General features: G+C 43.3%; 2 protein-coding genes across 6 annotated transcripts in view; both read right to left on the bottom strand.

Annotated features, from left to right (window-relative positions):
* The window catches only part of LOC309653701 (ELKS/Rab6-interacting/CAST family member 1-like), a gene marked incomplete at its 5' end in the record, with an annotated part of 129,269 nt that extends 122,622 nt beyond the window's left edge, over positions 1–6,647 (bottom strand). Inside the window, 4 exon segments of the mRNA XM_082478539.1 lie at positions 3,760–3,920; positions 4,962–5,358; positions 5,877–5,972; positions 6,642–6,647. Of these exon segments, the coding sequence (XP_082334665.1) occupies positions 3,760–3,920; positions 4,962–5,358; positions 5,877–5,972; positions 6,642–6,647 (660 nt within the window).
* Positions 6,648–6,839: 192 nt separating this feature from the next.
* Positions 6,840–26,874, bottom strand: part of LOC309653702 (uncharacterized protein) — a 45,626-nt gene continuing 25,591 nt past the window's right edge. The window contains exons 2-4 of one of the 5 annotated variants that reach the window (XR_014259378.1): positions 21,014–21,185; positions 20,839–20,922; positions 20,305–20,522 (exon numbers count right to left, since the gene is read on the bottom strand). Coding sequence is in view for 1 of the 5 variants with exons in the window: in XM_082478540.1 (XP_082334666.1) it covers positions 17,492–17,675; positions 21,014–21,185 (356 nt within the window). In the remaining 4 variants the exon portion in view is untranslated. Of the gene's footprint in view, positions 7,034–17,298; positions 17,676–20,304; positions 20,523–20,574; positions 20,923–21,013; positions 21,186–26,874 lie in introns of those variants that run through there. The other 4 variants (XR_014259377.1, XM_082478540.1, XR_014259379.1 and 1 more) reach the window with 4 other exon arrangements.

Genomic DNA, 26,874 nt, shown 5'->3' with positions numbered 1-26,874 from the left:
CCGATGGCATTTTTCACAGAACTAAAACAAAAAATTTCACAATTTGCATGGAAACACAAAAGACCCCGAATAGCCAAAGCAATCTTGAGAAAGAAAAATGGAGTTGGAGGAATCAGGCTCCCTGACTTCAGACAATACTACAAAGGTACAGTAATCAAGAGAGTATGGTACTGGCACAAAAACAGAAATATAGATCAGTGGAACAGGACAGAAAGCCCAGAGATAAACCCACACACATATGGTCACCTTATCTTTGATAAAGGAGGCAAGAATATACACTGGAGAAAAGACAGCCTCTTCAATAAGTGGTGCTGGGAAAACTGGACAGGTACATGTAAAAGAATGAAATCAGAACACTCCCTAATACCATACACAAAAATAAACTCAAAATGGACTAAAGACCTAAATGTAAGGCAAGACACTATAAAACTCTTAGAGGAAAACAGGGGCAGAACACTCTATGACATAAATCACAGAAAGATCCTTTTTGACCCACCTCCTAGAGAAATGGAAATAAAAACAAAAATAAACAAATGGGACCTAATGAAGCTTCAAAGCTTTTGCACAGCAAAGGAAACCATAAACAAGATGAAAAGACAACCCTCAGAATGGGAGAAAATATTTGCAACTGAAGCAATTGACAAAGGATTAATCTCCAAAATATACAAGCAGCTCATGCAGCTCAATATCAAAAAACAAACCACCCAATCAAAAAATGGGCAGAAGATCTAAATAGACATTTCTCCAAAGAAGACATATAGATGGCCAAAAGGCACATGAAAAGATGCTCAACACTGCTAATTATTAGAGAAATGCAAAGCAAAACAACAATGAGATATCACCTCACATCAGTAAGAGTGGCCATCATCAAAAAAATCTACAAACAATAAATGCTGGAGAGGGCATGGAGAAAAGGGAACCTTCTTACACTGATGGTGGGAATGTAAATTGGTGCACCCACTATGGAGAACAGTATGGAGGTTCCTGAAGAAACTAAAAATACAGTTACCATATGATCCAGCAATCCCACTCCTGGGCATATATCCAGAGAAAAACATAATTCAAAAAGATACATGCAACCCAGTGTTCACTGCAGCTCTATTACAATAGCCAAGACATGGAAGTAACCTAAATGTCCATCAATAGGTGAATGGATAAAGAAGATGTGTTTTATGTATTTATACATATATATGTAAACACACACATACACACACACACACACACACACACACACACACACACACACACACACAATGGAATATTATTCAGCCATAAAAAGGAATGAAATAATGCCATTTGCAGCAACATGCATGGACCTAGAGATTATCATACTAAGTGAAGTAATCCAGACAGAGAAAGACAAATATCATGATATTGCTTATATGTGGAACGTAAAAAAAAAAAAAAACAGATACAAATGAACTTATATACAAAACAGAAATAGACCCACAGACATAGAAAACAAACTTACGGTTACCAAAGGAGAAAAGAGTGTGGAGGAGGGATACAGTAGGAGTTTGGGATTAGCCACCACTCTCAACAGCATGTTTGGATAGACGATTAGGCCTGAAGTGCTTAATTTGTTAAAAGAAAGGTATTAAACAACCATTTTATTAAGATATGAAAATGAGAGACAACAACAAGGAGAAATTTAAGTGCAAATTAAAGCAAAGACTACTTTAAAAACTTTTAAGTCAGTAAATCTGCATGACAAAAAACTTGTAGAAAATCTAATAACAGCATGATGCTGTAGTAGTATCTCCTGAGCAAATGAGGAAGGTGATTTAAGAGACAGGTCACCTGTCAGAGCCAGGTTTTAACACCTTATTTCTAGAACTTTTATTTAATGTTTATTCATCAAATTTCTATACCACTTATAAATTCTCTGAATACTTTAATGACTCATCCCATGCCTTAGTGTGTGAGTGTTTGACCTTACCAAAAACAGTCTTGCAAATCACAGTATTTTTCTGAAATGTAATCTCTAACCTGGGTTGGCAAGGGAAGTCCATAAGAAAGTTTAGTACTGTGGTTCCAAAAATAATAACAATTAAAAAAAAAGAAAATCACACGCAATTCCCTTTTAATGGTTTAAAGTCAAGCATTCTTTAAAAAATTCTTTCATATCGTTTCAAAATTCTAATAATAAAGGAAAATTCCTTCACAAATCCACCACTGTTTTGCTATAGACACTTGAACTGAGTGGGAAAGATGTGACAAGTCAAGTCAAGATATTGGTACACAGAGAAAACGAAACAATACTCCTACACCGTTGCTTTAGCAGGGCCTGTTTGTGCTTAGGAGTATCACATCGATACCTTGTATTCCCGAATATTATACCCATCCTTCCTCTATGTTCTTATCATCAGGGATAAAACCTTGTCTTCAACTGCCTCTACTAACCTGCTCGTAAGAAGCAAACTTTCTCATCACGATACTCAGAACCCTAAATTCTCCCCGTTCTCCCTGCGTATCAACCTATTTCTGGCTCCAGTATCTGTCACTTCCGAGAGCACATCACCTGTAATTCTTTTCTGAAAGATCAGGCTCTCTTAACCTCCCACTGTGTCCTAATAATCCATAAGCACAGGGGACACCCCGATATTTGTTTCCTCAACTCCTGGGCTGCCGTCATGATATCAAAACAATCATGCCCCGTATGCTGAGGTGTCATGACAAGATCCTCTGCTACTTTGTAATTCTCATATTCAACATTTATTGATAGTTCAAAGTAGCAGAAAAGAAGAGGGGATGTTAGCTTCAAGCACTGGCTGGGCTCAGAAAGACTGTTTACTTTAGGTCAGAGAGAGTGCATATTTACTGCAGAGAAGAAGGAACTAACAGAAAGTGAGCAAAGATTATGTGAAAGAAAATTAATGGAGACAGATTGCAGAGGAGGGAACCAGAGCTTAAATCTGTGATAGAAATAAGAAGCGAGCTTGGTGAAGGAGAGACAGTATCTCCTCTGAGTCAGAAGAGACGACGACGACAAGAACACAGGTAACTGCTGAGGTGATGAAGGTAACTGAGGGGTCCCAGCATAGACTTGGTTTCAGTAAAATGAGAGCAGGACAATTACATAGGGGTGGGGATTGGAGTGATGGAGAAAGTACTAAGGGACTTAAAAAAGAGACATACTTGTTCTGAAGAGAAGGAAACCAGAACTTTTCAAAGTCACAGAGGAGAAAAAGCAGCAGCTGTATTCTGCACAGCAGATATATACAGCTGCAAGATGCCTGGAAAGTACGAAAATGATGTAAAGAATGGTTCTGCTAAAAGTGACAATTTTGTCAAAACTGACTGGAGAATGTGGCAAATGTTAATGGTGAAATATGGGGGATGGGTATAAGGAGGTTCACTATACTATTCTCTACTTTTGTGTACCTTTGGAAATGTTTATAATAAAAAATGTTTTTAAAATTGCCTAGCCATCGTATGACCTCAGGAGCAATGGTTATCTTCCTCAGAAAGCTCAACAACTTGCCAGAACTTTCCAGAAGGTCTTAGGAACTTCAGAGACACAATTGCATACGGATACATACACTCTAGAGGACTGCAAAATTCAATGACAGGGAGGCAAAAAAAGTTTCTAGTTGACGAGGATTTGTCCCAAATTTGTTCTAAGGAGTGAGAAACACAAGTGAGCATTAAAATTAGGCTAAGCGTGTCAGGCGTGACAAACGGGGCCAGAAGATGAAAGCGATGAGGACAAGTATTTCAACTAAGCATATGCCTGAAGAACAATATTATAAAACTTACTTCATCTCCAGAACTTCCTCTAAGTGTTTTCTTCTCTCGGCCCGAAGGTTGGTCACATGAGTTTCCTTCTCTGTCAGTGACTGCTGAGTGCAGGACAGCTTCGCCTTCATGGACTCCAGCTCCTGTTTTACCTTCTCCATGGCCATCAGTAACTCCTCCACCTACGATCAATACAGAAAAGACAGAAACTGACCATCTGGGTCAGGTATAGTCAGAGGAGCTGGGCAGTGGGCAACGCCTGGGTCCACAAAATTGAAGACACACCCATCAAAAATTCTGTACTCTCGCAGGATCAGACATAAATGGCAGTTAAAGAAATACATCTCTCATCTTCCCTCCACTATAATTCTTCTCAGTTTAGGTCCAAAAAAACCCTCATTTTCTCTTTGACAAATGTAAGGGCATCAGAAGTAACAGTGTGCCAGGAACAATCCCTTCTAAGGAATTTATTTGGAAACAGTCCAGAACCTTCCATGGAAATAACAATATAATGCAGATAAAAATATAAGGAACAAAATCATAATAAATATTTCTAGAACGATTTTAGGAAATAAAAGCCATAAACCTGACTAATACCAGATGCAGAATTAACATAAATGAGTCATTTTTATTCGTTCAAACTAAGATTCTTCTGTTTATACCATTACAAACAATTTTTTGTTAAAGAAACAGCTAGAATTCAATCGGATAATTTCCTGCTCTAAAGCTGGGTAGGTAGAGATTTTCTGAGGAAGGCAGGAAGAAAAGAAAAAATATACATAACCAGATAGAGAACATAACCAGATAGAGAAGAGACAGAACGCTTTTAAAAGACCTGTAAAGGACTTCCCTGGTGGCGCCGCCCGCGAGGACCGGGACGGCCGTCCGCGCCGCCCTCCCTCCCTCCCCGGCCGCCGAGGTGAACCGCGGACAGGCCGCTAGCGGGTCTCCCGGGCCGTGCGGGCAGCCCGAGGGCCTCCGGGCGGGAAGCCCACCTGTCCGCGGGCGCCAGGCTCCTCGGGGCGGCCCGCCCCTGGCTCTGCGTGACTGGCTCCCTGAAGCAGCGGCGGAGGCGGCGGCCCACTGTTTGCGCCGCACCGCCTCCTACGGCATGCGGGAGGAGACAGACGCCGCCCGCCCGGCGCCTGCCGTGTGCGCCCGCGCCGGCCCGCAGCCCAGAGCCCCCGCCCGCCAGCTCCCAGCCTCCCGCCCGCCAGCCTCACCTACGGCTCCGCCCTCCCCGGGGGCGCGCTGCCGGGACCCAGCCAGGGCCGTGAGGAGGAGCGGGCGGAGGAGAGCCGAGGGGCCTAGCGCCAGCGACGGGCGGGAAGCTCCAGGCGCCGCCCGACCCCGAGCTGCCGCCACCGCGGCCCTCTCACCCTGCTCAGAGCTGCCGCTGCCGGCCGGGCGCCGCCGCCGCCGCCGCCACCGCCACCACCACAACCACCACAGCCACAGCTCCGCCCGGGCGCCCGACGTCACCACGCACCGCCCCCTGCGCGATTCCCCAGCCCCGCCCCGGGCCGACGTCTGCGCGAGCCCCGCCCCCGCGCGACCGCGCCCGGTCGGCGTCCCGAAGCCTCCGGGGAGTGCGACTCGGGCGCGCGCGGGCCTCGGGCACTTTCCGGGTGTTGTCTTTACTGTGATATCTCAGTTAAGTCTAGTGGGGTGTCCCCCCCTTTTTTAAAATTACTAAAGTATGTCATTGTGTTAATTCAACATTAATACTAGAAACAAAAGTGAAAATTCCCATAGCAACAGCTGCTCTTTTTCTATGCTACGTTTATGCTTTTAGAAGTAGTATAAGAGCTGTTAAATGTGCGTTTTGCACATACTGTGTAAAACACATTGATGGAGAAAGAGCAGGGAATGAAGTATTTTGGCTAATCAAATAATAAACAGTGTATTGATTATCAATGTTCAGAGAAATATAATGTAATAAAGTAGATTAAGCATAAAGGTTATGTGGAATATAGTTTACTTCTATGGCTTTTCAAAATGTGAGCCTGGAGGTGCTGATTCACTCATGTATTCATTCAACAGTGATTTATTGAGTATGGTTCTGGGTACTTTTTTTAGCCTTTGGGAATACAGTAGTGAACAAAGCTGACAAAAATTCCCACCTTCATGGAACTTACCTTCTGGACACCTTCTTGGGAAATGAAGAGGAATTCAGCAAAGGAGATTAATAAGAGGTTATTGAGGGAGGAGGAAGACCAGGAGAGTGCGATGTACTAGAAATGAAGGAAAGGAAGTTTTCAAGGAGGAGGGAATGGGCAACTGTGTCATTGTTTAAAGATGTGTCAGACTGTTGGGTAAGAAAGAATTCTGCCTGATTATAATGCCTAATAACAGAGAAATGACTAAATGCTTTTTAGTGTGAGATGAGACAAATGTAAGAATCTTTCAGTTTTTTACTTCCTTTGACTGATTTTTAAAAACATATATATTTCATTCTTAATTCTTTTCAGAACAAAATATGCAACCTGGGAGTTTATACTTGTACTAAGGAGAGGTATGACACTGTTGTTACTAATTATACGTACACTTATTTTTTTAATACATGTATCAAATCAGAAGTTATAAAAGTATACAGGGAAAAAAATAAGTCTCTTCTGTCCCATCCAGTTACTCCTGAAGGCAGACACTGTTTCCAATTTGTTGTTTTTCCTAACCAGTGAAATTTTGTGCAGTAACACGGCATTTAGCTATTTTAAAATTGCATAAATATAACAAGTATTTTATCCCCTATGTATTTTTTTTTGCAGGCTTAATATTTGTTTTTATAATTTAAGTCTAGCTACCTGCAGACCATTTTTTTTTTAAATAACAGCTTTATTGAGAGACAATACACATACCATACGATTCACCCATTAAAGTGTACAATTAAATTCTTTTGGTACATTCATCACCACGATCAATTTTAGAACATTTTCATCCTCCCAAAAAGAAGCCCCAAACTCATTAGCAGTCATTCCCCTGACCTTTGGTTTTAAAGCTCTCTTTTTTTAAAAAAAATACTTAATTTATTTTTGGCTGCGTTGGGTCCTCGTTTCTGTGCGAGGGCTTTCTCTAGCTGCGGCGAGCGGGGGCCACTCTTCGTTGCGGTGCGCGGGCCTCTCACTATCGCGGCCTCTCTTGTTGTGGAGCACAGGCTCCAGACGCGCAGGCTCAGCAGTTGTGGCTCACGGGCCCAGTTGCTCCGCGGCATGTGGGATCTTCCCAGACCAGGGCTCGAACCTGTGTCCCCTGCATTGGCAGGCAGATACTTAACCACTGCGCCATCAGGGAAGTCCTATATGGGAAATTTTTAAAAATATTTCCTAGAAACCACCAGACTCGTTGGCCAGTGTCACATTGACACTTAGAGTTGTAAAGGAGGATGGGTTTGGGTTTGGGTTTGGGAATGGGTTTATTACAACTGGCCCAGACCTCCACGCTTCATCCCTTAGGGTTAAAAGAGGGGTCCCCCTGCTCCCTAAGATCAAGGGTTCTCCACCCTAGCTGAACAAAATAGCAGTCTCTTAACGGGAAACAAGTGGGGATAGCGGGCAATGAACAATGGGCCACGGCTGCGGGTGATTGTGTCCGTTAGCTTTAAGGCCGCCACACAGGTCCCAGCAGTTTCTAACAGTACATGGGATGCCTATCACCCAGCAACCTTGACTGACTAGCAGTGGCACCCTGGAAATGCTGTGTTGGGAAGTACCTACCAATGAAGTACTTGTAGGACCCCAGGAAAGAAGAGCTGTGCTTTACAGCACCGGCTATGACCCAAATAGCCAAGGAGGTAGCAAGCAGCATGATATCTGTACCGCAGATCTTTTCTTGTAGCTGGAAAGCCCCAGCCTGTGATGGCAATTCCTATTTTCTTCCCTCTGGAAGATCAGTCCCAACAGCACTACCCCTGCTTCTGCTTCCTCTGAGTCTGAATGTCATCTGCCCACATTGAGGAGGAAAGGAGGAAGCCCAGGAGAGGCGTAGGCAGGAGGAATCCCACATTCCTCCCGACATCTGATTGAAGCACAGGTAAAGTGAGTCTTATGCTGTCCTTACCGAGTTCTAAGTATGAGGGACTGTACTGCACACGCAACCCCAGAATAAACACTGGAGATAAACCGACTTGCAAACTTTGTATCTGAAAAATCGCCTCAAATCTGAAATCACCAGTATTTCTACACCATTTTTAGTGTCTATTTTTACGAACCAGTTTTCGAAAGCACCATCAGCAACAGGTCTAGAGCGTTCCTTTCCAAACCTGAATATTTTTAAGCAAACTTTTCATCTTCCTTAGCTAGATGAGTTCAGGAAAAACATTTCATTGATTAAAAGGGCTGCATTACAAAGGTTTGCCCCAAGACAACACAAGCTCCTCGAGAGCAGGGATTTGGGGCTGGTTTGCTCAGTGTCCCCAGCATCTACCCCAGGTGTCCTTACAGCAAAGCATTCCATAAATAACTGTTGAATTAATGCCATCGCATGACCGGCCTTCTTGTGCTGTATGATGTGAACTGCATGACTTTCCCCCTGAGGATTAAGATACTGATGGAGCATCCTTCAAGATCAATGGCATGCCCTAGATGAAAGATAGGGATGTGTAGGAGGAAACCTTGCCAGTCAAAGCTATCTATCTATTCAGTCTTAAGTGGAAACTCAAAAGACATGCACCACGGGAGCTGGTTGTAGGCCCAAAGTCACAGCTCTCCTTCCAAGGAACTGTGTCATGCTAGGAAGTCACTTAACAATCATAGCAGACACGTACATAAGTGTCAGGCCCTATTCCCAGTGCTTTATGTAGATTACCTCACTTAATCTTCACAACAAGGCTATAAAGCAGATTCTGTTACCATCACGTCCCTTTAACCGATGAGCAAACTGGGGCACTGCGTTACATCACTTGCCCAGTGTCACATACAGAGCATCAGAGCCAAAATGTGAACCTGGCAATCCGGCTTAAGTATCCGTGTGAATAACATCTGCATTGTGTGGCCACCTGGGCCTCCCAGGACCTCTGGGATTTCAGTTTCCTCCCTGTCTGGGGGGCGGGTGCAGACAGTGAGGAATGATGGATACATCAGGAGGCTATCAAACCTTCTCAGCTGCTTGATTGCTTTTTGAAAAGAAATCTTACTTGGCTAGTCAAATTCATAGAAACAATGTAGGATGGTGGTTACCAAGGGCTGGAGGGAGGTGAAAAGGGGGAATTGTTATTGAAAGAGACTAGAGTTGCAGTTTGCAAGAGGAAAAAGTCTGGAGATCTATTTAACACTGAGTATACTTAACACTACTGAGCTGTACACTTAAAAACAGTTAACAAAAGTTTCCAACTTATGTGTTTAACCACAGGAAGGGAGGAAAGGAGGAAAGGACAGAGGAAAGGATGGATGAAGGGACTCTTACCTGGCAGCTTAAGAAGTAAAACAGAGGCGGAACTGCTGAATCAGTGGGAAAAGGAGCCCAAGGTTCCAGCCTCTCGGCTTCTTTCCCCAGATCCTCCCACCAGAACAGCCCCTCGGGGAGATCATCAAAGCAAAGTTTTAAAACCACTAAACAGGACAACTTCTCAATTCTCTTTAAGACAATTTCAAAAGCCGCGGGTCCAATCACACTCTCAAAAGTCTCCAGCTGAAAAGCCCTCCTGGCCCCTCAAGGCCGAATCGGTTCACACTCACCACCATGGTCCTTGAGATTGTCCACAGTGTAGACCCAGTGTAAGTGTCCAAGCTCACAGAGCACCGCCATGGCCCCCTGTACTCAGAGTTACTCATCAGAGCGGTCTCTTGAGCCTCTGTGCGCTGCCTATTTCATCCTTGTTTGTGGAGTGAGAGCTGTGTGCTCACCCGCCGCCCCAGCTCAGAAGGCTGTTTCTACTCCCACCTTAGTTATGGGCGAGGCGCTATATCTATGCCACTGTCACCTGCACAAGGTGCCCAATTCCCCCACCTCGTCTGTTCTGGGGGCTTAACAAGTATCCAGGACTCTCAGATGGAAGGGTGGAGAGGGAGTAATTCAGAAGAGACTTAGGCACAGGGGAGCATGATGATACCCCATCCTTCCCTATCCCTCAACCAGGGTGCTGAGCCATGGTTCATGATCAGGGAGAGAATGAATGCTGGGAAAGCAGCCAACGCCATAACCAACTTGTAGCAATGAGGGCCAGAAAACTGAGACGAAAGTACGTGGGGGCCATTGGCACATACTGTTCAGTTAAAAAAAAGAAAAGAAACCAGGAATGCTAACTAAAGGACAGAACGATTATTATCTTTGACTGTAAACCTCTCTCTGCATCATCCTTGGGTCCTAAAGCGACCTATTTCCATCACACGCACATTCCACCAGCAGCCGAAACTCACCTCAGCACCCATGTTATATTCTGACCCAGTTTACATGGAGCTGACTGAAAGGCAAAGAATAAGAAAATGAGGCATTTGAAAGGGAAATCCATGCTTCCTAGTTTAGAGCTGCACAAACTCCTTTGCCCACCACAGGAAGGGATTAGGCTACTCAATCCGAGTAACCCATTTCTCTTTGTTTGGGAACATGGTGATTCTATTCAGAGGGCATAAATAAGATAAAGGACCCACGCATACTAGATTTTTCATTTGGCAAGCAGAATAAAAATCTGAACCTATACCTGTGGGAAAGTAATCAATTGTTCATAGACTTATTATAGGCTTCACAAAATCTACTGCACACATATTTTTAAAAGTAAGAAAGTGGCTTTTTAATGATACTTAAAATACATGGCATGGCAAGAATTATTTAAAATGTGTTTCTGAGGCCTGAAGTTTGGTACTGCCTGCTAAAATATAGATGATTTGGATAAGGCTGTCTTCTCGGGATAAACGTGAGACCTAAGCGCATCTTATCATAAAACTAATAGGAAGGTTGGTATTCAGGCAGTTAAGTAATTGGTATAAATCCTCCCAAGATATTAGATCCCCTGAACTCGCAACAGTTAGTGGTTGTTCATTGGCCTGTGTGCATTAAATAACTCCCCTTAACCCAGAGGCCAGCAATCCACTGTTCACATAAAGTCAACACAAAGCAGAGCAAGAGGAAACAGAGCTGAATCCAATAGATACATGGCCACGACTCACCCAACAAGTGTTTTCCGAGCAGCACGCCAGGCCTGGGAAAGTGGACACGTGATCCACGGGGTCTGGATGCCCAGTCTCGATCCAAGCAGATTGGCTCCGTTTTTATGAACCATCGGCTTGACTGTCCACATTGGTGGGCATGCTTTTCGCAGGAACACATCTCTGTTCTAAGCGGAAGGCTATGCGCCTACACCTGTGACCAGCCCTGTATGAGGAGTGTACGTGCGTGTGTGCGTGCGTATGCGTGACTGAATGAATGAAAGATTTTTAAAATGTCTACATAAAGCAGATCTAATATATGAACATCTCCATTTACAAAAAGGCTTTCATTTTTTTATCATGCAGCAAGTCACTGAAATATTACACTATTTTGTGTCCAGCAACTCCCTTCAAGGAGCTATGAAAACATGAAGCATCACTGATGTCAGAAGTCACAGTCTAGCCGAGAAGACAAGTGACAGACCCGAAACAGAGACCACAGCAAATGTCTGACACCAAGTGTAAAAGCTTCAGGAGTTCACAAAATCCAAAGTCACTAAAAGCCCAAGTTGCTGAGAGGACTTGGAGCAGTGGGCGTTAAGAAGGGCAGCAAAGATGGTAGGCTTTAGATTACCAAAGGGACGGAGGTGGCGTTTCACGGAGGTACAAAAAGCAGAAGCAATGACTTAGAAGCAAAAAGAAGCCTTCTGTTTGCCGATAGCAGTGACAGCACCTGCCCTGATCAGAGCCACAGGAGACAGGGCTCATTATAGGGTGAGGACTCGTTATGAAGGGGTAACAAGCTGCCCAGAGAAGTTGATTTGTTACATTAGGGAGTCATTTTAGGATCCTGAATGGGAACAACCGGGTGTTCCTTCCGTATGGTGAGAACTCACCCCAGGATTCCTTTCAAGAGCACGCTCCCCTTGACATTGAGTTAATGATTTCATTTGCACTCAGCTTTCCAATATCCCACCTCAGTGGTTCCCAACTTATGGACCACAGAGTTATGGCAGAGGTCCCTGAAGGCAGATAAGCACTGCCCAGAAACGACTTGCTCCTGGCATATTGCCGCTGTCTCCTTCTAATATCTGTAGATACCATGTGAGCCATAAAACGCAAATTCACTCCAAAGCCACAGTCACCTGAGTTGCCCCAGGCGCCAGCCTATGGCTGCACATGGAGTCACTGTAACAGTAGCCCAGATGTCACTAGCTCCCACCTCCCTGCTGTTCATGCAGGACTTCAGCCTCCAGTAAAGTGCCCCTCAAGCATTCCTACGAGTTCCCAGGGATTTGGTGCCTGAGCCTGCGAACAAGGCCGTCGTCCTCTCAGCGGCCACTGGGCGGCGATGGGTCCACACAGCTCCCTCTCCTGCGCCTTCAAGCACCCCGAGGCCTCCGCAGGCCAAACTGCAGGATGGTCCATATGGAGTAGGGGAAACATCTCATTCCTCCTGGGAGCTACCATTCCCAAAGCAGTCACACTGGTGCCATACACGATAGCTTACCGAGGGTATTTTAGAAAAACAACTCTGACAGTTGTTCCTTACAGCCCTCAAGCTGTGAATGAAAACTGTATGTGAAGGTGCATCTAGCGGAGGTTGGACAGGAAGAAAAATATCAGGGACAGAGCCCATGCCGTGCTCACAATCAACCTTCCCATAATGTGCTATCAAAATGCACATCATCCTGTTTGACCCAGCAAATTAAACTTCTAAGCACACAAGGAAGTGAAAAGTGTAGGAGGATTTTCAACGCAGATTATTTGCAAGAGTGAAAAAGGAGAAACACACATCTCCTAGTACAGAAGGGGTTAAATTATGACACACTGGCAGGGTAGAATACAGGCAGCTGTTAAAAACGATGACATCAGCTTGGAAGTACCACTGGAGAGCTCTGCGATGCATCGTTAAGTGACACAATGCCAGTTAGAACAGCGCTCCACAGCCTGTTTGGAGGCGGGGTGAGCGGCGGGCAGGCCAGCGAAGCTTCATCTGCCGCTCCCCATCGCTTGCACCACTGCCTGAGCCCCCCGCCCCCTCCCCCGTGGAACCATTCTCTTCCAGGAAACCGGTCCCTGCTGCCGAACAGGTGGGGGACCGCTGAGTTAGAAGACATTAGGGACAGCGTGATCGCATTTCAAAAGTGTGGAGGAGGGGCCGGGAAGAGGTGCATATGGATATTATATGTCAGGAACAAAACCTATGGAGCTACTGACAACCTTTCTCCCTCATACCCATGCCTGAAGGGGAGTCTTTTTTTACCACCCAGATCCTTTATGGAACTGATCTGGGAGACAGTAAGAGAGATAAAGAGTCCTCAAATGGCCAGATCAGTCTTCATGAGAGGAGATGAAAGAGGAAGTAGTGGATGAGAGAGGCAGGCAGCCAGCCAGCCAGCCAACCAGGAGATGGAAGAAAAGAAGTACCTGGAGTTTTTAAAGACGGGGGAGGTGGAGGTCCTGGAGCAGCTACTGAAGACTTGGTGTACGGGAGAGAAAGCTGGGTGACGTAGTTTCAACATGTTTGGCCGTGTCATGTGCTGTGTGACCCCTCCACAGAGTCTATCTACAAATACACCCATGACAAAGATCTAGAACACGCATGAGGTTTTGAGATCAGATTGGTGTTTCTTCCCCATGTTTCTGTGCTGCCCACGAGGTGAGAACAAAAGCTAGTTTAAGGTTGTACATGTATGAAAAACGCCAGGAAAGACACCCCAGAAATTGTCCCAGCGGTAACATCTGTCAAGGTTGATTAGGTACTGGTGGACTTTGTTACAACAAAAGTGTATATCACATGTATAATTTTCATGGGCATGTATTTTACTTTCACTCAGGACAGGGGTTTGGGTGAGGCAAGCAGGGTGACTACAGTGCAAAATTGAAGGAGACACTGACTCTCAGCGTCTTGCTGGTTCAGAGCCGCATGTAAACACCCCCGTGAGGGAGTGCCTCCTTCACTTAGCGCCCTACCCACCCTGCTTGCCTCACCCCATCCTGGCTCTGCTTGCCTTGTTAATCACAGTTCTGAATCTCATTGAAATTCAAACTGGGATGCTATCTGCCACACACACTGCATACAGAGTACATTGCCATTCTGAAAGCACTTTCGTATATGTATTTCACTTTCTCTTCATGACAATCTCAAAGGCAAATGAGACTAGTATTATAATTCCCATTCTACAGATGGAGACCAGAAAGGTTAAAAGACCTGCCCAAGATCACACTGCTAAGTGACAGCAAACTCAGTTCTGCTGAGTTTGATTACCATCCCCAAGTATTTCCATGACCCCACCCACATACAAAACAAACAAAAATTATCACTCATACCTATCAGGAAAACAATGAATCCCTGAAGTGAACCTAGCCCAGATATTCATGTCTCCCGTCAAATAAGGCCCGGCAGCCCCCATTTGCCCCCTTGGAAACCACGGAGGCAAAGCCCACAGAAGATGTAGGCAGCCTCTAGCCAAGACGGCGCCCCATGAGGAGCAGCCCCTCTGGATTCTCGAGTAGCAGCAGGTTTTCAGGACGAGCAGCAGGCCTTCACGAGGGCCTACAGGCAGGTCCGCGGCTGCTGGCTGGCACCAGGTGTGAGCCATGGGAACTCTGGGAGCTGGGCGGGGGGGTGTGTGTGGGGAGCATCTGCACAGGAGGCATGAGCCTAAGAGAATCTCTCAGCATTGGACATTCCACAAGGCGTACATGCAGCTACTGGTGGTCGGCACTTCCGGGTTTTCGCCTTGAGGTGAGCGGAAAGGAATAACACGGCACCACTAGCCACCAGCCTGGAGCTCAACCAGCCGGCCTGGCAGCCTAGAAATTTGCTTAAGGAGTTAATCCAGGCAGACCCTGAACTACCCTGTTCATCCAGCTGTGTTTCAGGGCACAGCACGATTCCAACACTGCATGTAATACAAATGAAGAATACCCCTCCCCCTGCCCTCTGCAGATTCGTTTTTCTCGGGTCTCACTGGTACTTTCGTTTAAAACTAAGTTTAAAAATAAAGAAATCAGCAAACCACACTCATTTGCCAAGTGTGCTTTTTTTCCTTCCTTCACAAACCTAAATCATACCTGGCAGAATTCATGCTGTTCTTGTTTACCTGTTCCTCTAAGAATATGAATCCATTGCCCTCTAGCCTGGGTTTTAGGTACATTGTTTAGCCAAGCCTTTACCTCCCTCTTCTCTTAAAAAGAGGAAAACATACAGCAAACTCAAGTTCTATATTTGTGAAAATGTTAAGAGGAAACTACCCTAGGATGTTTACACAAGCTGTGTAAAGTGGCTTTAAAGAGGCTCTAGTATTCCAGTATTACCCATACTACATTCGAATTAATACTTCCCAGAAAAAGTAAACTTTAAATAAGATCCAATCAGGATCAACTGCACACCCACCTGAGTAGCTGAACAAAATCAATGGAGCAATTCTTTGGTCATCGGACTAAAAGATTCAAGATTGACTTTTTCCCCCTTTTAGTAAAATATGAAACTCCCTGGTAACCTGAAGTATTATTGGGTCCTGTATCTTGCAAGGATTTATGCGCAATTTATCTAAAAACTGACTTTCAACAGCTACACGAATGGCTGAAATTGCTTGATCTCGTCAGGCAAAGAGTTTTTAAAAACATTAACCTCAGAAACAGAATATATATATATGTCTGTCTCGTGCTAAGTACCAGAGTTTTCAATCATGAAATTAAATATTCCTTTGCAAACTCAGCTATATCCTAAAACAGCCAATGATAACCTCTTGCAATACTCAGCATTCTGTGGAGAACTGAGTTTCTAAAGGGCCGTATACTGTCCTGAACGTAATGGGAGATTCCTTTAAGGGAGTTTTTCCTTCTGAGGAAAACAGCTGTACACCGTGGACTACTGAAAAGCCCCGCTGGGCCTGTCTTATTTATGAGATGTTTCCACAGCGGGGTCTTCTGTGTTTACATGGCGCTGCTCCTCTTAGTGAGGGTGACCACTACCGAGCCTTGGATTAGGCTCTCAGCGTATATACACACACTGCCAACCGGCCACCATGACCCTCACTTCTCAGCGGAGGAAACAGTGTTAAAAGGAACTTACCTGAGGTGGCGAAGCTCAGGGAGAAGCGGAGCTGGGATGCAGTCCCAGCAGTGAAACCGCGAGGCCTGTGCTCTCCAAGGCAAACTCCGCCCAACCCCCCACCCCCACTGCCTCTTTGAAAACCTCCTCCTTACCTGGTAGGCAGGCACACCTGAGACCAGTAGTTCCCTGGGGATAAGAATCACCCAGGAAGCTTGTTCACTCTACCTTCCCAAAGCCCCTTCCCTGGAGATTCTGACTCAGGGGTTCCAAGCTGGACCCAGAAATTGTCTTTTGAACAAATGATCCAGGTGATTCTTATCATCAGAGGACTGTGGGAACGGTCTTAGATCAGGGGTGGCCGGGGCCAGGGAGTATCTTTGGCTTTGTGTGGGCCATTAGGTCTCTGTCACAACTACTCGACGCAAAAGGAGCCAGAGAAAATTCATGAATGAACTGGTCTGGCTGTGGTCCAATCACTTATTTACAAAAACAGGCGGCTGGCTACAGTTTGCTGACCCTTCTCTTAGACCATTCATCATACCATTAAAAAAGAGACATTAATGCCTGCTATTTGTCACCTCACTAAGGCTATGTCTCAATCAGGCAATTGACCCAATGAAAATCCTCCCAATACCATGAAACATCACTCTCATCAAGAGGATAAAGTCAAGGTTGTGTCTGCCCTCCCTCAAGCAAGAACAGATGGAATTTACATGAGAGGATGCAGTCTAAGCCAGAGAGTAGAAGCACACTGTATTTTAATGTACAAGACACACTGTATTTTAAAGGACAAGCACACTGTATTTTAAGGGACAAGAATGAGGTGGTAACTATAAGATGCTGGTGGAGATTGCGGCGGGTTTTCTTTATGCAGTGGATTTTCTAGGGCCCCCAAAACTCTTCCTGCATCCTGGGAATTACTAGCTCAGACCACCATATCATTTTTCCCGGTACCTATTGTTATATTCTTTTTTTTACTCCCTCATGAGGATGATTGATGCTCAGCTGAATTCAGAGGAGCGTTTGATTTGCCTGCCATCCTCTGGGAATACCCCTGCCAAATGCAGGAAAAGTCACTCAACATCAAAGATCATTCAGCCACGGATGTGAGAGCTACTGTCACCTTATAAAGCTTACAACAGCCAGCGTCCTCTTACAATTTTCCCCAGCGCAAGCTACAGAGGTGGGGAGGGTTGGAGGGAGCACGGGTTAATACAGTGGAATTTCCTTTGGCACCAGCTCCAAGCAGGCTTTTAACAGAGATGTTTAATTGATCTTTATTGAGCAGAACCTTCCCTTCTGCTTATAAAAGAAATGATCACTTTTCCCTCGGGTTCTATCTGGAGCAGTTAATAGCCCCCGTTTTCTCTTACAGCAGAGATACTTAATGACTGGCAGACTATCATAAGGAGAGTTTATTGTCCAAAATCCAAACCCAGTTCTAATCAACCTGCACAGTGAGATTGCCTTGCTTGTATCTGTTGATACCTGGAGGAGCTCTTCCCAACTGACGAGCGCATTGTTCTTTCCACTCAGGCTCTGCTGTCCAGTTAACAAATTGGATAGCGAGGTAATCTATAGGCCTTTGCCAAAGACCGCTGAGGATGCCCTAATGTGTATCAATTTGATCCTCACATGCAGTAGCTCCCAGATGAGGCCCGAGAGCGGAGCCATAATCATTTGCGTACACGGTGCAGGAATATTTTGCAGGTGTGAAGACGATCATCGCAATACTTCCAGGATACAGAGACACTTCGGGATTCAGTACAAAGACAGCCATTACTGCTTGGCAGCTATGAAGAGTGATGGAAAAACAAACAAACAAAAGTAATACTTACAGAGTTCCTTTAGCTCTTTTATAAAGGGCTTTATTGATACTAGCGTTACTTTTTGAAATAACTTCCAAACACAACAAGTAGGTATTAATATTTCCGTTTTAGAGCTAGGAAATTTTGTATTAAATGTTCTGACTGCTGTGCTCCTTGAGGACTAGATTTAGCAGTATACTAGAGGCTAGGACTTGCTGCTACAGTAAACTCTTACTATTTGGGAATTTGTTCTAGAGATACAAATTTCCTGGGTCTTTTTCTTTGTCCTCTCCTCCTTCTGGCTGCCGCCTTTCCCCACCTGCCACCTGCCACGCCCTCCCCAGCCCTCCAAGTTGCCATCCTGGCATGGCAGGCACCGTGACCATGATTTCTGAACCACATTTTGGAACCTGTAGTATGAAAAATACCAGTGTTCTTAGGTGGACAAGAGGACAGAATTTTTGAAACCATGATTGTCCACAAAAATCGGAGATATGTGATCACTCTTATAGTGTCGCTCTAGCATATTCTCCAATGACGAGCAAAGGAAGGTGTGGAAGGGAAGCACCTACCATCTACTGACACAGTTAATAGGAATATACTCAAGGCAGGTGCAAGGCCCGGGCCTGAGGTCTTCCCGGGAATGTGAGAGGGAAGGAGGAGGGAGGCTTTATACCTGAGATATTGGATTCCTTTTTTCCCCCCATTTTACTGAGATATAATTGTCATATAATTTTATATTAATTTTAGGTGTACAACATAGTAATTTGATATGTGTATAAATTGCAAAATAATTTCCACAATAAGTTTAGTTAACATTTACCGCCTCCTGGGTGGTTTCACGGCCCCTGGACTCAGTTCCTCTAAGTACATCTGCCTTACTGTAATTGTAACTATTATATAGTTCCAATTTTTTTCTTGTGATGAGAACTTTTAAGATCTATACTCTTAGCAACTTTCAAATTAAAAAACAGTATTGTTCGGTGCTTTGTGTCCACCTAGAGGGGTGGGATAGGGAGGGTGGGAGGGAGATGCAAGAGGGAGGAGATATGGGGATATAGGTATATGTATTCACTTTGTTATACAGCAGAAACTAACACACCATTGGTAAAGCAATTATACTCCAATAAAGATGTTTAAAAAAAAAAGAAAGCAGTATTTTTAACTATAGTCATCACGATGTACATTACATCCCCAGGAGTTGTTTCTCTTATAACTGCAAGTTTGTACCTTTTGACCACCTTTCCCATCCCCCCTACTCCCACCTCTGGCAACCACTAAACTGTTCTCTGTTTCTATGAGCTCAGTTTTCTTCGATTCGTATACGTGAGATCATACAGTATTTGTCTTTCTCTAATTTCACTTAGAGTAATGGCCTCAAGGTCTGTCCTGGCTTTTTTTTGCATCTGGTATCACAGTTAAACATGGTTAGAACCATGTTGGTGTTGTTACCAGGTCCTTGTCAGGTGTCATGGGCTGAGTTGTGTCCACCACGGAATTCACAGGATGAAGCCCTAAACCCCAGTACCTCAGCATGTGACTGTATTGGGAGATCAGGCCTTTAAAGAGTAATTAAGTTAAAATGAGGCCATTAGGGTGGATCCCAGTCCAATCTGACTGGTGTCCTTATAAGGAATGCAGATTAGACACACAGAGAGACACCAGGCCTGCCCAGAGGGTGAAAGCCCTGTGAGGACACAGGGAGAAGGCGGCGCTCTGCAAGCCAAGGAGAGAGGCTGGAGCAGGCTCTTCCCTCAGGAGCCTCAGAGGAAACCAACCCTGCTGACAACTTGACCTTGGACTTCCAGCCTCCAGAACAGTGAGAAATAAATTTCTGTGGTTTAAGCTACCCAGACTGTGGTGTTTTGTTATGACAGCCCTAGCAAACTCATGCAGATACCAAAAATTAACGTGGAATGAGGCCTGGAACACCTACCGCTTACATGTTGTTTGCTGCATGCCAAATACATGCCAAATACTAACTCGATCCTCACCATAGCCCTATGAAGTGGGCACTATTGTTCTCACCCCCATCTTACAGACAAGAAAACTGAGGCACAGAGATGTTCAGTGAATTGCCTAAGGCCATACATCTGACATGTGGAAAAGCTGGAATTTGAACCCAGTCACCAGTCTCGGAGTTCACTGTTTTGTCTCAATTTTCTACCTGTTATCCCCCAACTGATCATCCCCAAACCTTCCAAAACTGGTTCAGGAGGCAGCGTGGAAAGCAAACCTGAGGATACTGTGCCCCACTCTTGAGAGGCAACGACTCACAACCTGGGAAGCTTAGGAGGGACAAGGAAAGCTGGTTCATCTCAGAGGCCCATGGATGGAAGGAAGAGACACCTGGGCCTGGTGAACCGAGGGCCTGGAGGCAGGAAGGCTTTTCCCATGTTGGCTGTCACCCTGATCCACAGCTCTGCCATCAGGTAGCCTTGGGTTCCTCCAGGCACACTGGCCCTATGAGTACATGATGTATTACAGGCTGCTGGAGCATATTGGATGTAGAGTCAGAAATGGTTCACTCCCTGTCCAGCAGTCATTTCTCCAGAACAAGCAGGGAAAAATGACCAGACAGGGAGGTTCACCTTCATCCTCTAGAGCCGGGTTTCTCAGCCCCGGCTCTAGTGACATTTTGAGCTAGGCAATGTGTGACTTTGTTTCTTTGTTGTGTGTGACTGCCATGTGCGCTGTAGGATGTTTAGCAGCATCCCTGTCCTTACCTACTAGATGCCAGTAACACATCAGCTACTTGTGACAACCAAAAGTGTCTCCAGATATTGCCAAATATCCCCGAGGGGACAAAATCACCCCCATTGAGAAGCACTTCTCTAAGAGAAACAGAAAAAGGTACTTCTTCAAACACCATTTCCATCTGTCATAATAATATATGCAAACGTTCTACATTTATGGTGTTGTACAGTGCACAACCTGCCCAACTGCCCATGGTCATCCACCTCCTCCCTCCCTCTCCTCAAGCTTCACAGGAAAATGAGGCTAATCTGCCCTACACTTTATCGTTCCTTTCTACTTTCCCATATTTCTGAGATACTATAAGGAACCCGAGGGCTTCCTGGTCTAAACTTGGGGTTCAGTTCGGGATTGACCTTTCTCCACCCTGAGGTAAGGATTAAGAAAATAAAACCTGTGCTGATCCTTCTGATTTTCTAGTTCAGCCATTAATGTGACAGGCATGAGGTGCTGATAAAGTGGCCAATTTATTCAATCCCTTTAATGGAGAGAAAAAGTTTAAACTTGTATTGGTTTAGCTTGCCCCAAAAGCAACTATCAAATGTTGGCAGGATACAATGAAGGCTTACCTTGTTAACATAGTTAAGTCTCTCTCTCTCAGAACTAGCCCATTTAGCTCCAGGTTCCTTAGCGCACCCGACGCACTTACACAGCATTTAAGAGCTTTACACAACTGGAAGGTCACATCTTTATTTCTTATCGCAGGAACACGACTTCTGTAAACTTTATTTCTGTCACAACCTAAAGCAAAATTATTGTAAAATGAGTGATTTAAACCATACATTTTATCATCATTAAAAAGCACCTTAAAAAAAAAAAAAAAAAAAGCATCTGCTCTGTGCTAAGGATAAGAAACGACTCCTGCCCTTAAAGCCTGCATTAAGGAGGGACATGAAAATTGGAATCACATGAGATAAAGAAGCATAACCTTTATGCACAGAGGTTCCTTGGAGGCAAAATGTTATATCTAAGTGACAGCTTCATGATAACCCTGAAGCAGAATCTAAAAAGCTGAGGCTATGCAGAGGTGGAGTAGGAGGTGCATTAACTGCAGAGGGAGCACCTGTGCAAAGACACTCAAGCCTGACACCTGCTGGGCACTGTAAATACTGCAGGTGGGGATGACTAAAGGCCAGGGGTCCAAGTGTGAGAACAGACAGAAAGGAAAACAGACATGTTGGCGGAAGCAAGCCTGGGAGACAGCATGGCTTGTATCCCACAGGTGATGAGGCCTGGGGTTACCACTGGCTAAGTAAGGGTGCCTCCGCTGATTAGAAAAAGGTGCCCCGCTGCTGAAGGACCAATTAGATAAAGGGAATGATCCCAAAAAGCTCCCCTTCCTCAGGGCCAAAGAGCCCCAGGAGGCTTGGCCGAGCACAGTTCAGACTACACGCCTCTGTGCACAGCACACGCTGGGCGGCTAGTATGCACTAACTCTGTGTGGGCAAGCCATTAGCAGCATTATTTTAAGCGTATCTTTTTATGTTAGAAGATCACTCAACCCGAGTAGGCAGATGAACTTAGAGGAGCTGAGCCCAGGGGCCGCGAAACCACCCAGGAGCTTCTGCCATAGTCCGGGCAAAATGTAATATGGATGAAGAAGCAAATTGAGGAGGAGGCCAAAATCTACGAGCTAGACCCACTGGATTGAAGACATAAAGTTCACTGAAGGAACTCTGAAGAGAACGGGCTCTGCAATAAACTTTTCTTACATTCAATGTAAAATATTAGGCAAAATTAAGTACAGTGGCCTTTAAGGTCCTTTCAGCTCTAATTTCTTTTGATTTCTAACTTATTACTCTGGTTAAGTAAAGTCCCTTCAGAGGTACAGAACAGTTCCTACACCTGCATTGGATGCAAAGAATAATCTGACTTCTCTTCACCAGGGGATGAGTTGAACTGTCCTTGCAGAAGAGATAACAGATGGTGTGAACCCCAGATCCTAGAAAAAGGCCAGACACACGATAAGTATTCAGCTTTTTGAAAACAAATGAACAATCATTTCCTCTCCTAGATCTTCACACCCTTCCTCTGCTGGCTACTTTCTTTCAGCTTATAAACATCCTCAAGTATACCCACTTAAAGAACTCTCAGACCTATGATTCTTTGGATCTTCTTGTGGGTAACTTAAGTCTCTCCCATGCCTTCAAACTCTTAGAGGAAAACACAGGCAGAACACTCTATGACATAAATCACAGCAAGATCCTTTTTGACCCAGCTCCTAGAGAAATGGAAATAAAAACACAAATAAACAAATGGGACCTAATGAAACTTCAGAGCTTTTGCACAGCAAAGGAAACCATAAACAAGACCAAAAGACAACCCTCAGAATGGGAGAAAATATTTGCAAATGAAGCAACTGACAAAGGATTAATCTCCAAGATTTACAAGCAGCTCATGCAGCTTAATAACAAAAAAACAAACAACCCAATCCAAAGATGGGCAGAAGACCTAAACAGACATTTCTCCAAAGAAGATATACAGATTGCCAACAGACACATGAAAGATGCTCAACATCATTAATCATTAGAGAAATGCAAATCAAAACTACAATGAGATATCATCTCACACCAGTCAGAATGGCCATCATGAAAATATCTAGAAACAATAAATGCTGGAGAGGATGTGGAGAAAAGGGAACCCTCTTGCACTGTTGGTGGGAATGTAAATTGATACAGCCACTATGGAGAACAGTATGGAGGTTCCTTAAAAAACTAAAAATAGAACTACCATACGCCCCAGCAATCCCACTACTGGGCATATACCCTGAGAAAACCATAATTCAAAAAGAGTCATGTACCAAAATGTTCATTGCAGCTCTATTTACAATAGCCAGGACATGGAAGCAACCTAAGTGTCCATCATCGGATGAATGGATAAAGAAGATGTGGCATATATATACAATGGAATATTACTCAGCCATAAAAAGAAATGAAATGGAGGTATTTGTAGTGAGGTGGATGGAGTTAGAGTCTGTCATACAGAGTGAAGTAAGTCAGAAAGAGAAAAACAAATACAGTATGCTAACACATATATATGGAATCTAAGGGAAAAAAAAAAGGTCATGAAGAACCTAGTGGCAAGACGGGAATAAAGATACAGACCTACTAGAGAATGGACTTGAGGATATGGGGAGAGGGAAGGGTAAGATGTGGACAGGGTGAGAGAGTGGCATGGACATATATACACTACCAAATGTAAAACAGATAGCTAGTGGGAAGCAGCCGCATAGCACAGGGAGATCAGCTCGGTGCTTTTTGAACACCTAGAGGCGGGGGATAGGGAGGGTGGGAGGGAGGGAGATACAAGAGGGAAGAGATATGGGAACATATGTATATGTATAACTGATTCACTTTGTTATAAAGCAGAAACTAACACACCATTGTTAAGCAATTATACTTCAATAAAGATGTTTAAAAAAAAATATTGACCCTGATTTATCTAAGTAGTGGCAGTTCATTTAAATTTTATGTTTTTCTTTGTAGTTTTTCCCCTTTTTCCCCAACATCTTGGAATAAGAAGTTTCACAGTGAAAAAAAAAGTTGTTGCTAAAAATCAGGTTAACTAAAATGCCTACTGTGCTACTGTGAGTCATTTAAATTCATCAGTACTCTTAGAAAACTTTTAATAACAAGAGATATGTGTTCCAGGAGGACAGTTACCATTAGAATATTTATCTCATTTGGAGAAGATCATCCAATAGAAATCCCCTCAACCTTACTGAAACAAATGCACTAGAAAAGTTTAGTCACTAAAAGACATGCCTTGAAAACATTAAAGCATTTACAACTTCAACTGCTGCAGTTGAATATAATTCCAAAGATACCCAAATTTTAGAAATGTAAGGCTAGCATGATATCACCTGACCAGAGTAAAAACAATGGTTTCCTCCTTGGCTCTTGCATCAGATGTCAATTCCCACCCTTGCCCCACTTCCACCTGCTCTATTTTTTAATCACACTGGTGGATCTCAAAGTATTTCCCTATGAAAATAAAAGGTATAGAAAATTATCGTTGGTTTTTGATACGGTAATTTAATAGGGCTATCTGGATTAGGCTGAAGATGATCTTAAAATAAAGAAAAAATATTGCTAGGTAAATTAAAGGAGAAAACTAGGAGATATGATTAAATTACTGAGGGATTATTTTAAAGTCTTTAAGACACTGTAGGAAAACAGATGAAGTTTTCCAATTAATTATATCTATTCATTAGCACAGGTTCGGCATTACTTCAAATTTCTGTTGGGAAAGCAGCTCCAGTTGCTATATACAATACAAAAAAACATTTAAAAAGCATCTTAGTCACACTGACCTCTTCTTGATTAGTCCTAATATATCAGATTTTAATATGTGCAAAGTCTTCCCAATAAAGTGGGTAAGTTGTGATGTATTAAAAGGAATACAATGCATCTTTTTCTAAAACAAGAAAACTAATTATACATATGTGTATATATACACACCCACATATATATATTAAATTATACACACACATACACCATACACACAAGCAGAGAACCCCAAATTAGATAGAACTGGCCAATAAAGTAGATTATATCTCCCTGGAAGTCACAGAAATGCAAAATAAGACAATGCTATTAATTAAGTAGAAAACTGGAACACAATTACATATAAAATTATATAATTATATGTTAAGTTTTGTGTGCATTTGCGTGTGTCAAAAACCAAATGAAACATACTAACATATTAACTGGTTGGTGTTACGGATGTTTAGAGATTAATGTTTTTTCATTTGAAAATTTCCTCATAGAAAATGGTCGTGTATTATTGATTGTGTATTATTTTTATAAGAAGAATTTACTTCGAATTTCTAAAAAGGAATAACAGATACATGCTTGCATAAAATGTCAACAGAGTCTATTCTAATTCTGAAACAAGTTGGAAAAAAATATTTCCTCAAGACATTAGGCAAGTATCACCTAAAATTAAATAGACAAGTCATCTAACTTTGTGTTCAGCTTGGCTTTCTTCATCTTCTACAGAAGATAACCACATTTCTGGAACAAATTCCTATCAAAGGTTCAGACCTAAACAAAAACTACAGAGTAAAAACACATCTGTTTTGGCTTTTTCTCCGAATAGTTCCCAGTACTTGTTAAAATTGAGATCTTTATATTAAACTACACGCACAAATAAACCCTACCAGGACCAAATGTTACAAAATACAGCATGAGGCAAAGCAAATATATTTCACAACAGTAAACTAGGTACCTTCAGGAACAACTTCATTTCTTTTAAGCCATCGCGATAAAACTGCCAATAAAATCATGTCCAGCTTTTTATTCTACAATGTTTTGAATTTCCCTAAAAACATCAAAATATTTCCTATTTCCTCAGTTAATAACCATTTCTAGATTCTGACATGGCACTTTATGTGGGCAGTAAAGAAATATTAAAGCAAGCGGAAGAGTGATTAAAAGCAGTGACTAATGTCGGAGAGAGCTGGGTCTGAATCTTCAGTCCTGACTCCTAATTTTATGGTCATTAGAAATTCCTTAACTCCCCCTGAACATTACCTTTCTCACACATAAAATGACAGTAGTAATATTACACCATAGAATTGGAAGGTTAAGTCAGATCACATATATATAACTCTTAAATTACTATATTAATTATATTAAGCAAGCAAGACTATGCTAACTAAAAGAAAACAGCCAATGGTATTGATTCCCAAGGAAATGGAGGGAAGTAATGAAGGAATCCTTCAGCCTTTGAATAATAGTCACGTTTTTCTGTTTGTTTGACCTATTTCCATCTGAATAAGTCAAAGGCGAAAAAGAAATCAATCATGAAGTCCAGTCTGGAGATAATTTAAGAAATCAAGAGATTATATTACAACTAAGTCATGCAACTCAGGTGGAATCAGTAAACAGATTTTAAAACAAACTGGGTCTGGGTAATAAGTAGGAAAACAATACTGTTGCATAGGTCTCTTGGGTCTTTGCTGAGGTCCACAAATTCTCACAACTTCCGGTGACTAAACAAGTGCCTATCACTTCCCTAAGGAATGGGAAATAAAAGCAATAGGAATAATTAAACTTGGTCCATGACCAAAGGCAGAGTAACAATCTCTAGAAAAGAAGCTTACTGGTCAATACTCTTCAACCTCAAATTTGATTTCTCACTGAGATACCAAGAAAAGTGTTTGAGTTTGGCAAGCCCAAGAAACTGACATTTTCAAGTCAATTATGATACAGTTTGGACCTTACCAAGTTTCTAAAGGTACATGTTGTAAAAAAAAAAAAAAAAAAAAAAAAAGGCATACCACAGAAATAGATGTGGGTAGTGGCAAATCGCTATGTTAGAACACTGAACCTGATTCAATTTCAGCCAGATACTTTATATTCTGCTCAAATTCAGCCTGTCTCAGATATTTACTGAGAATAACATTAAATTAACACCAGGTTGGGGG

The sequence above is a fragment of the Balaenoptera physalus genome (genome assembly GCF_965194825.1).
Source record: "Balaenoptera physalus genome assembly, contig: HAP1_SCAFFOLD_943, whole genome shotgun sequence".
Lineage (NCBI taxonomy): Eukaryota > Metazoa > Chordata > Mammalia > Artiodactyla > Balaenopteridae > Balaenoptera > Balaenoptera physalus.
The sequence above is the reverse complement of the archived record's forward strand: the minus strand, read 5'-3'. Positions and strand labels throughout refer to the sequence as shown.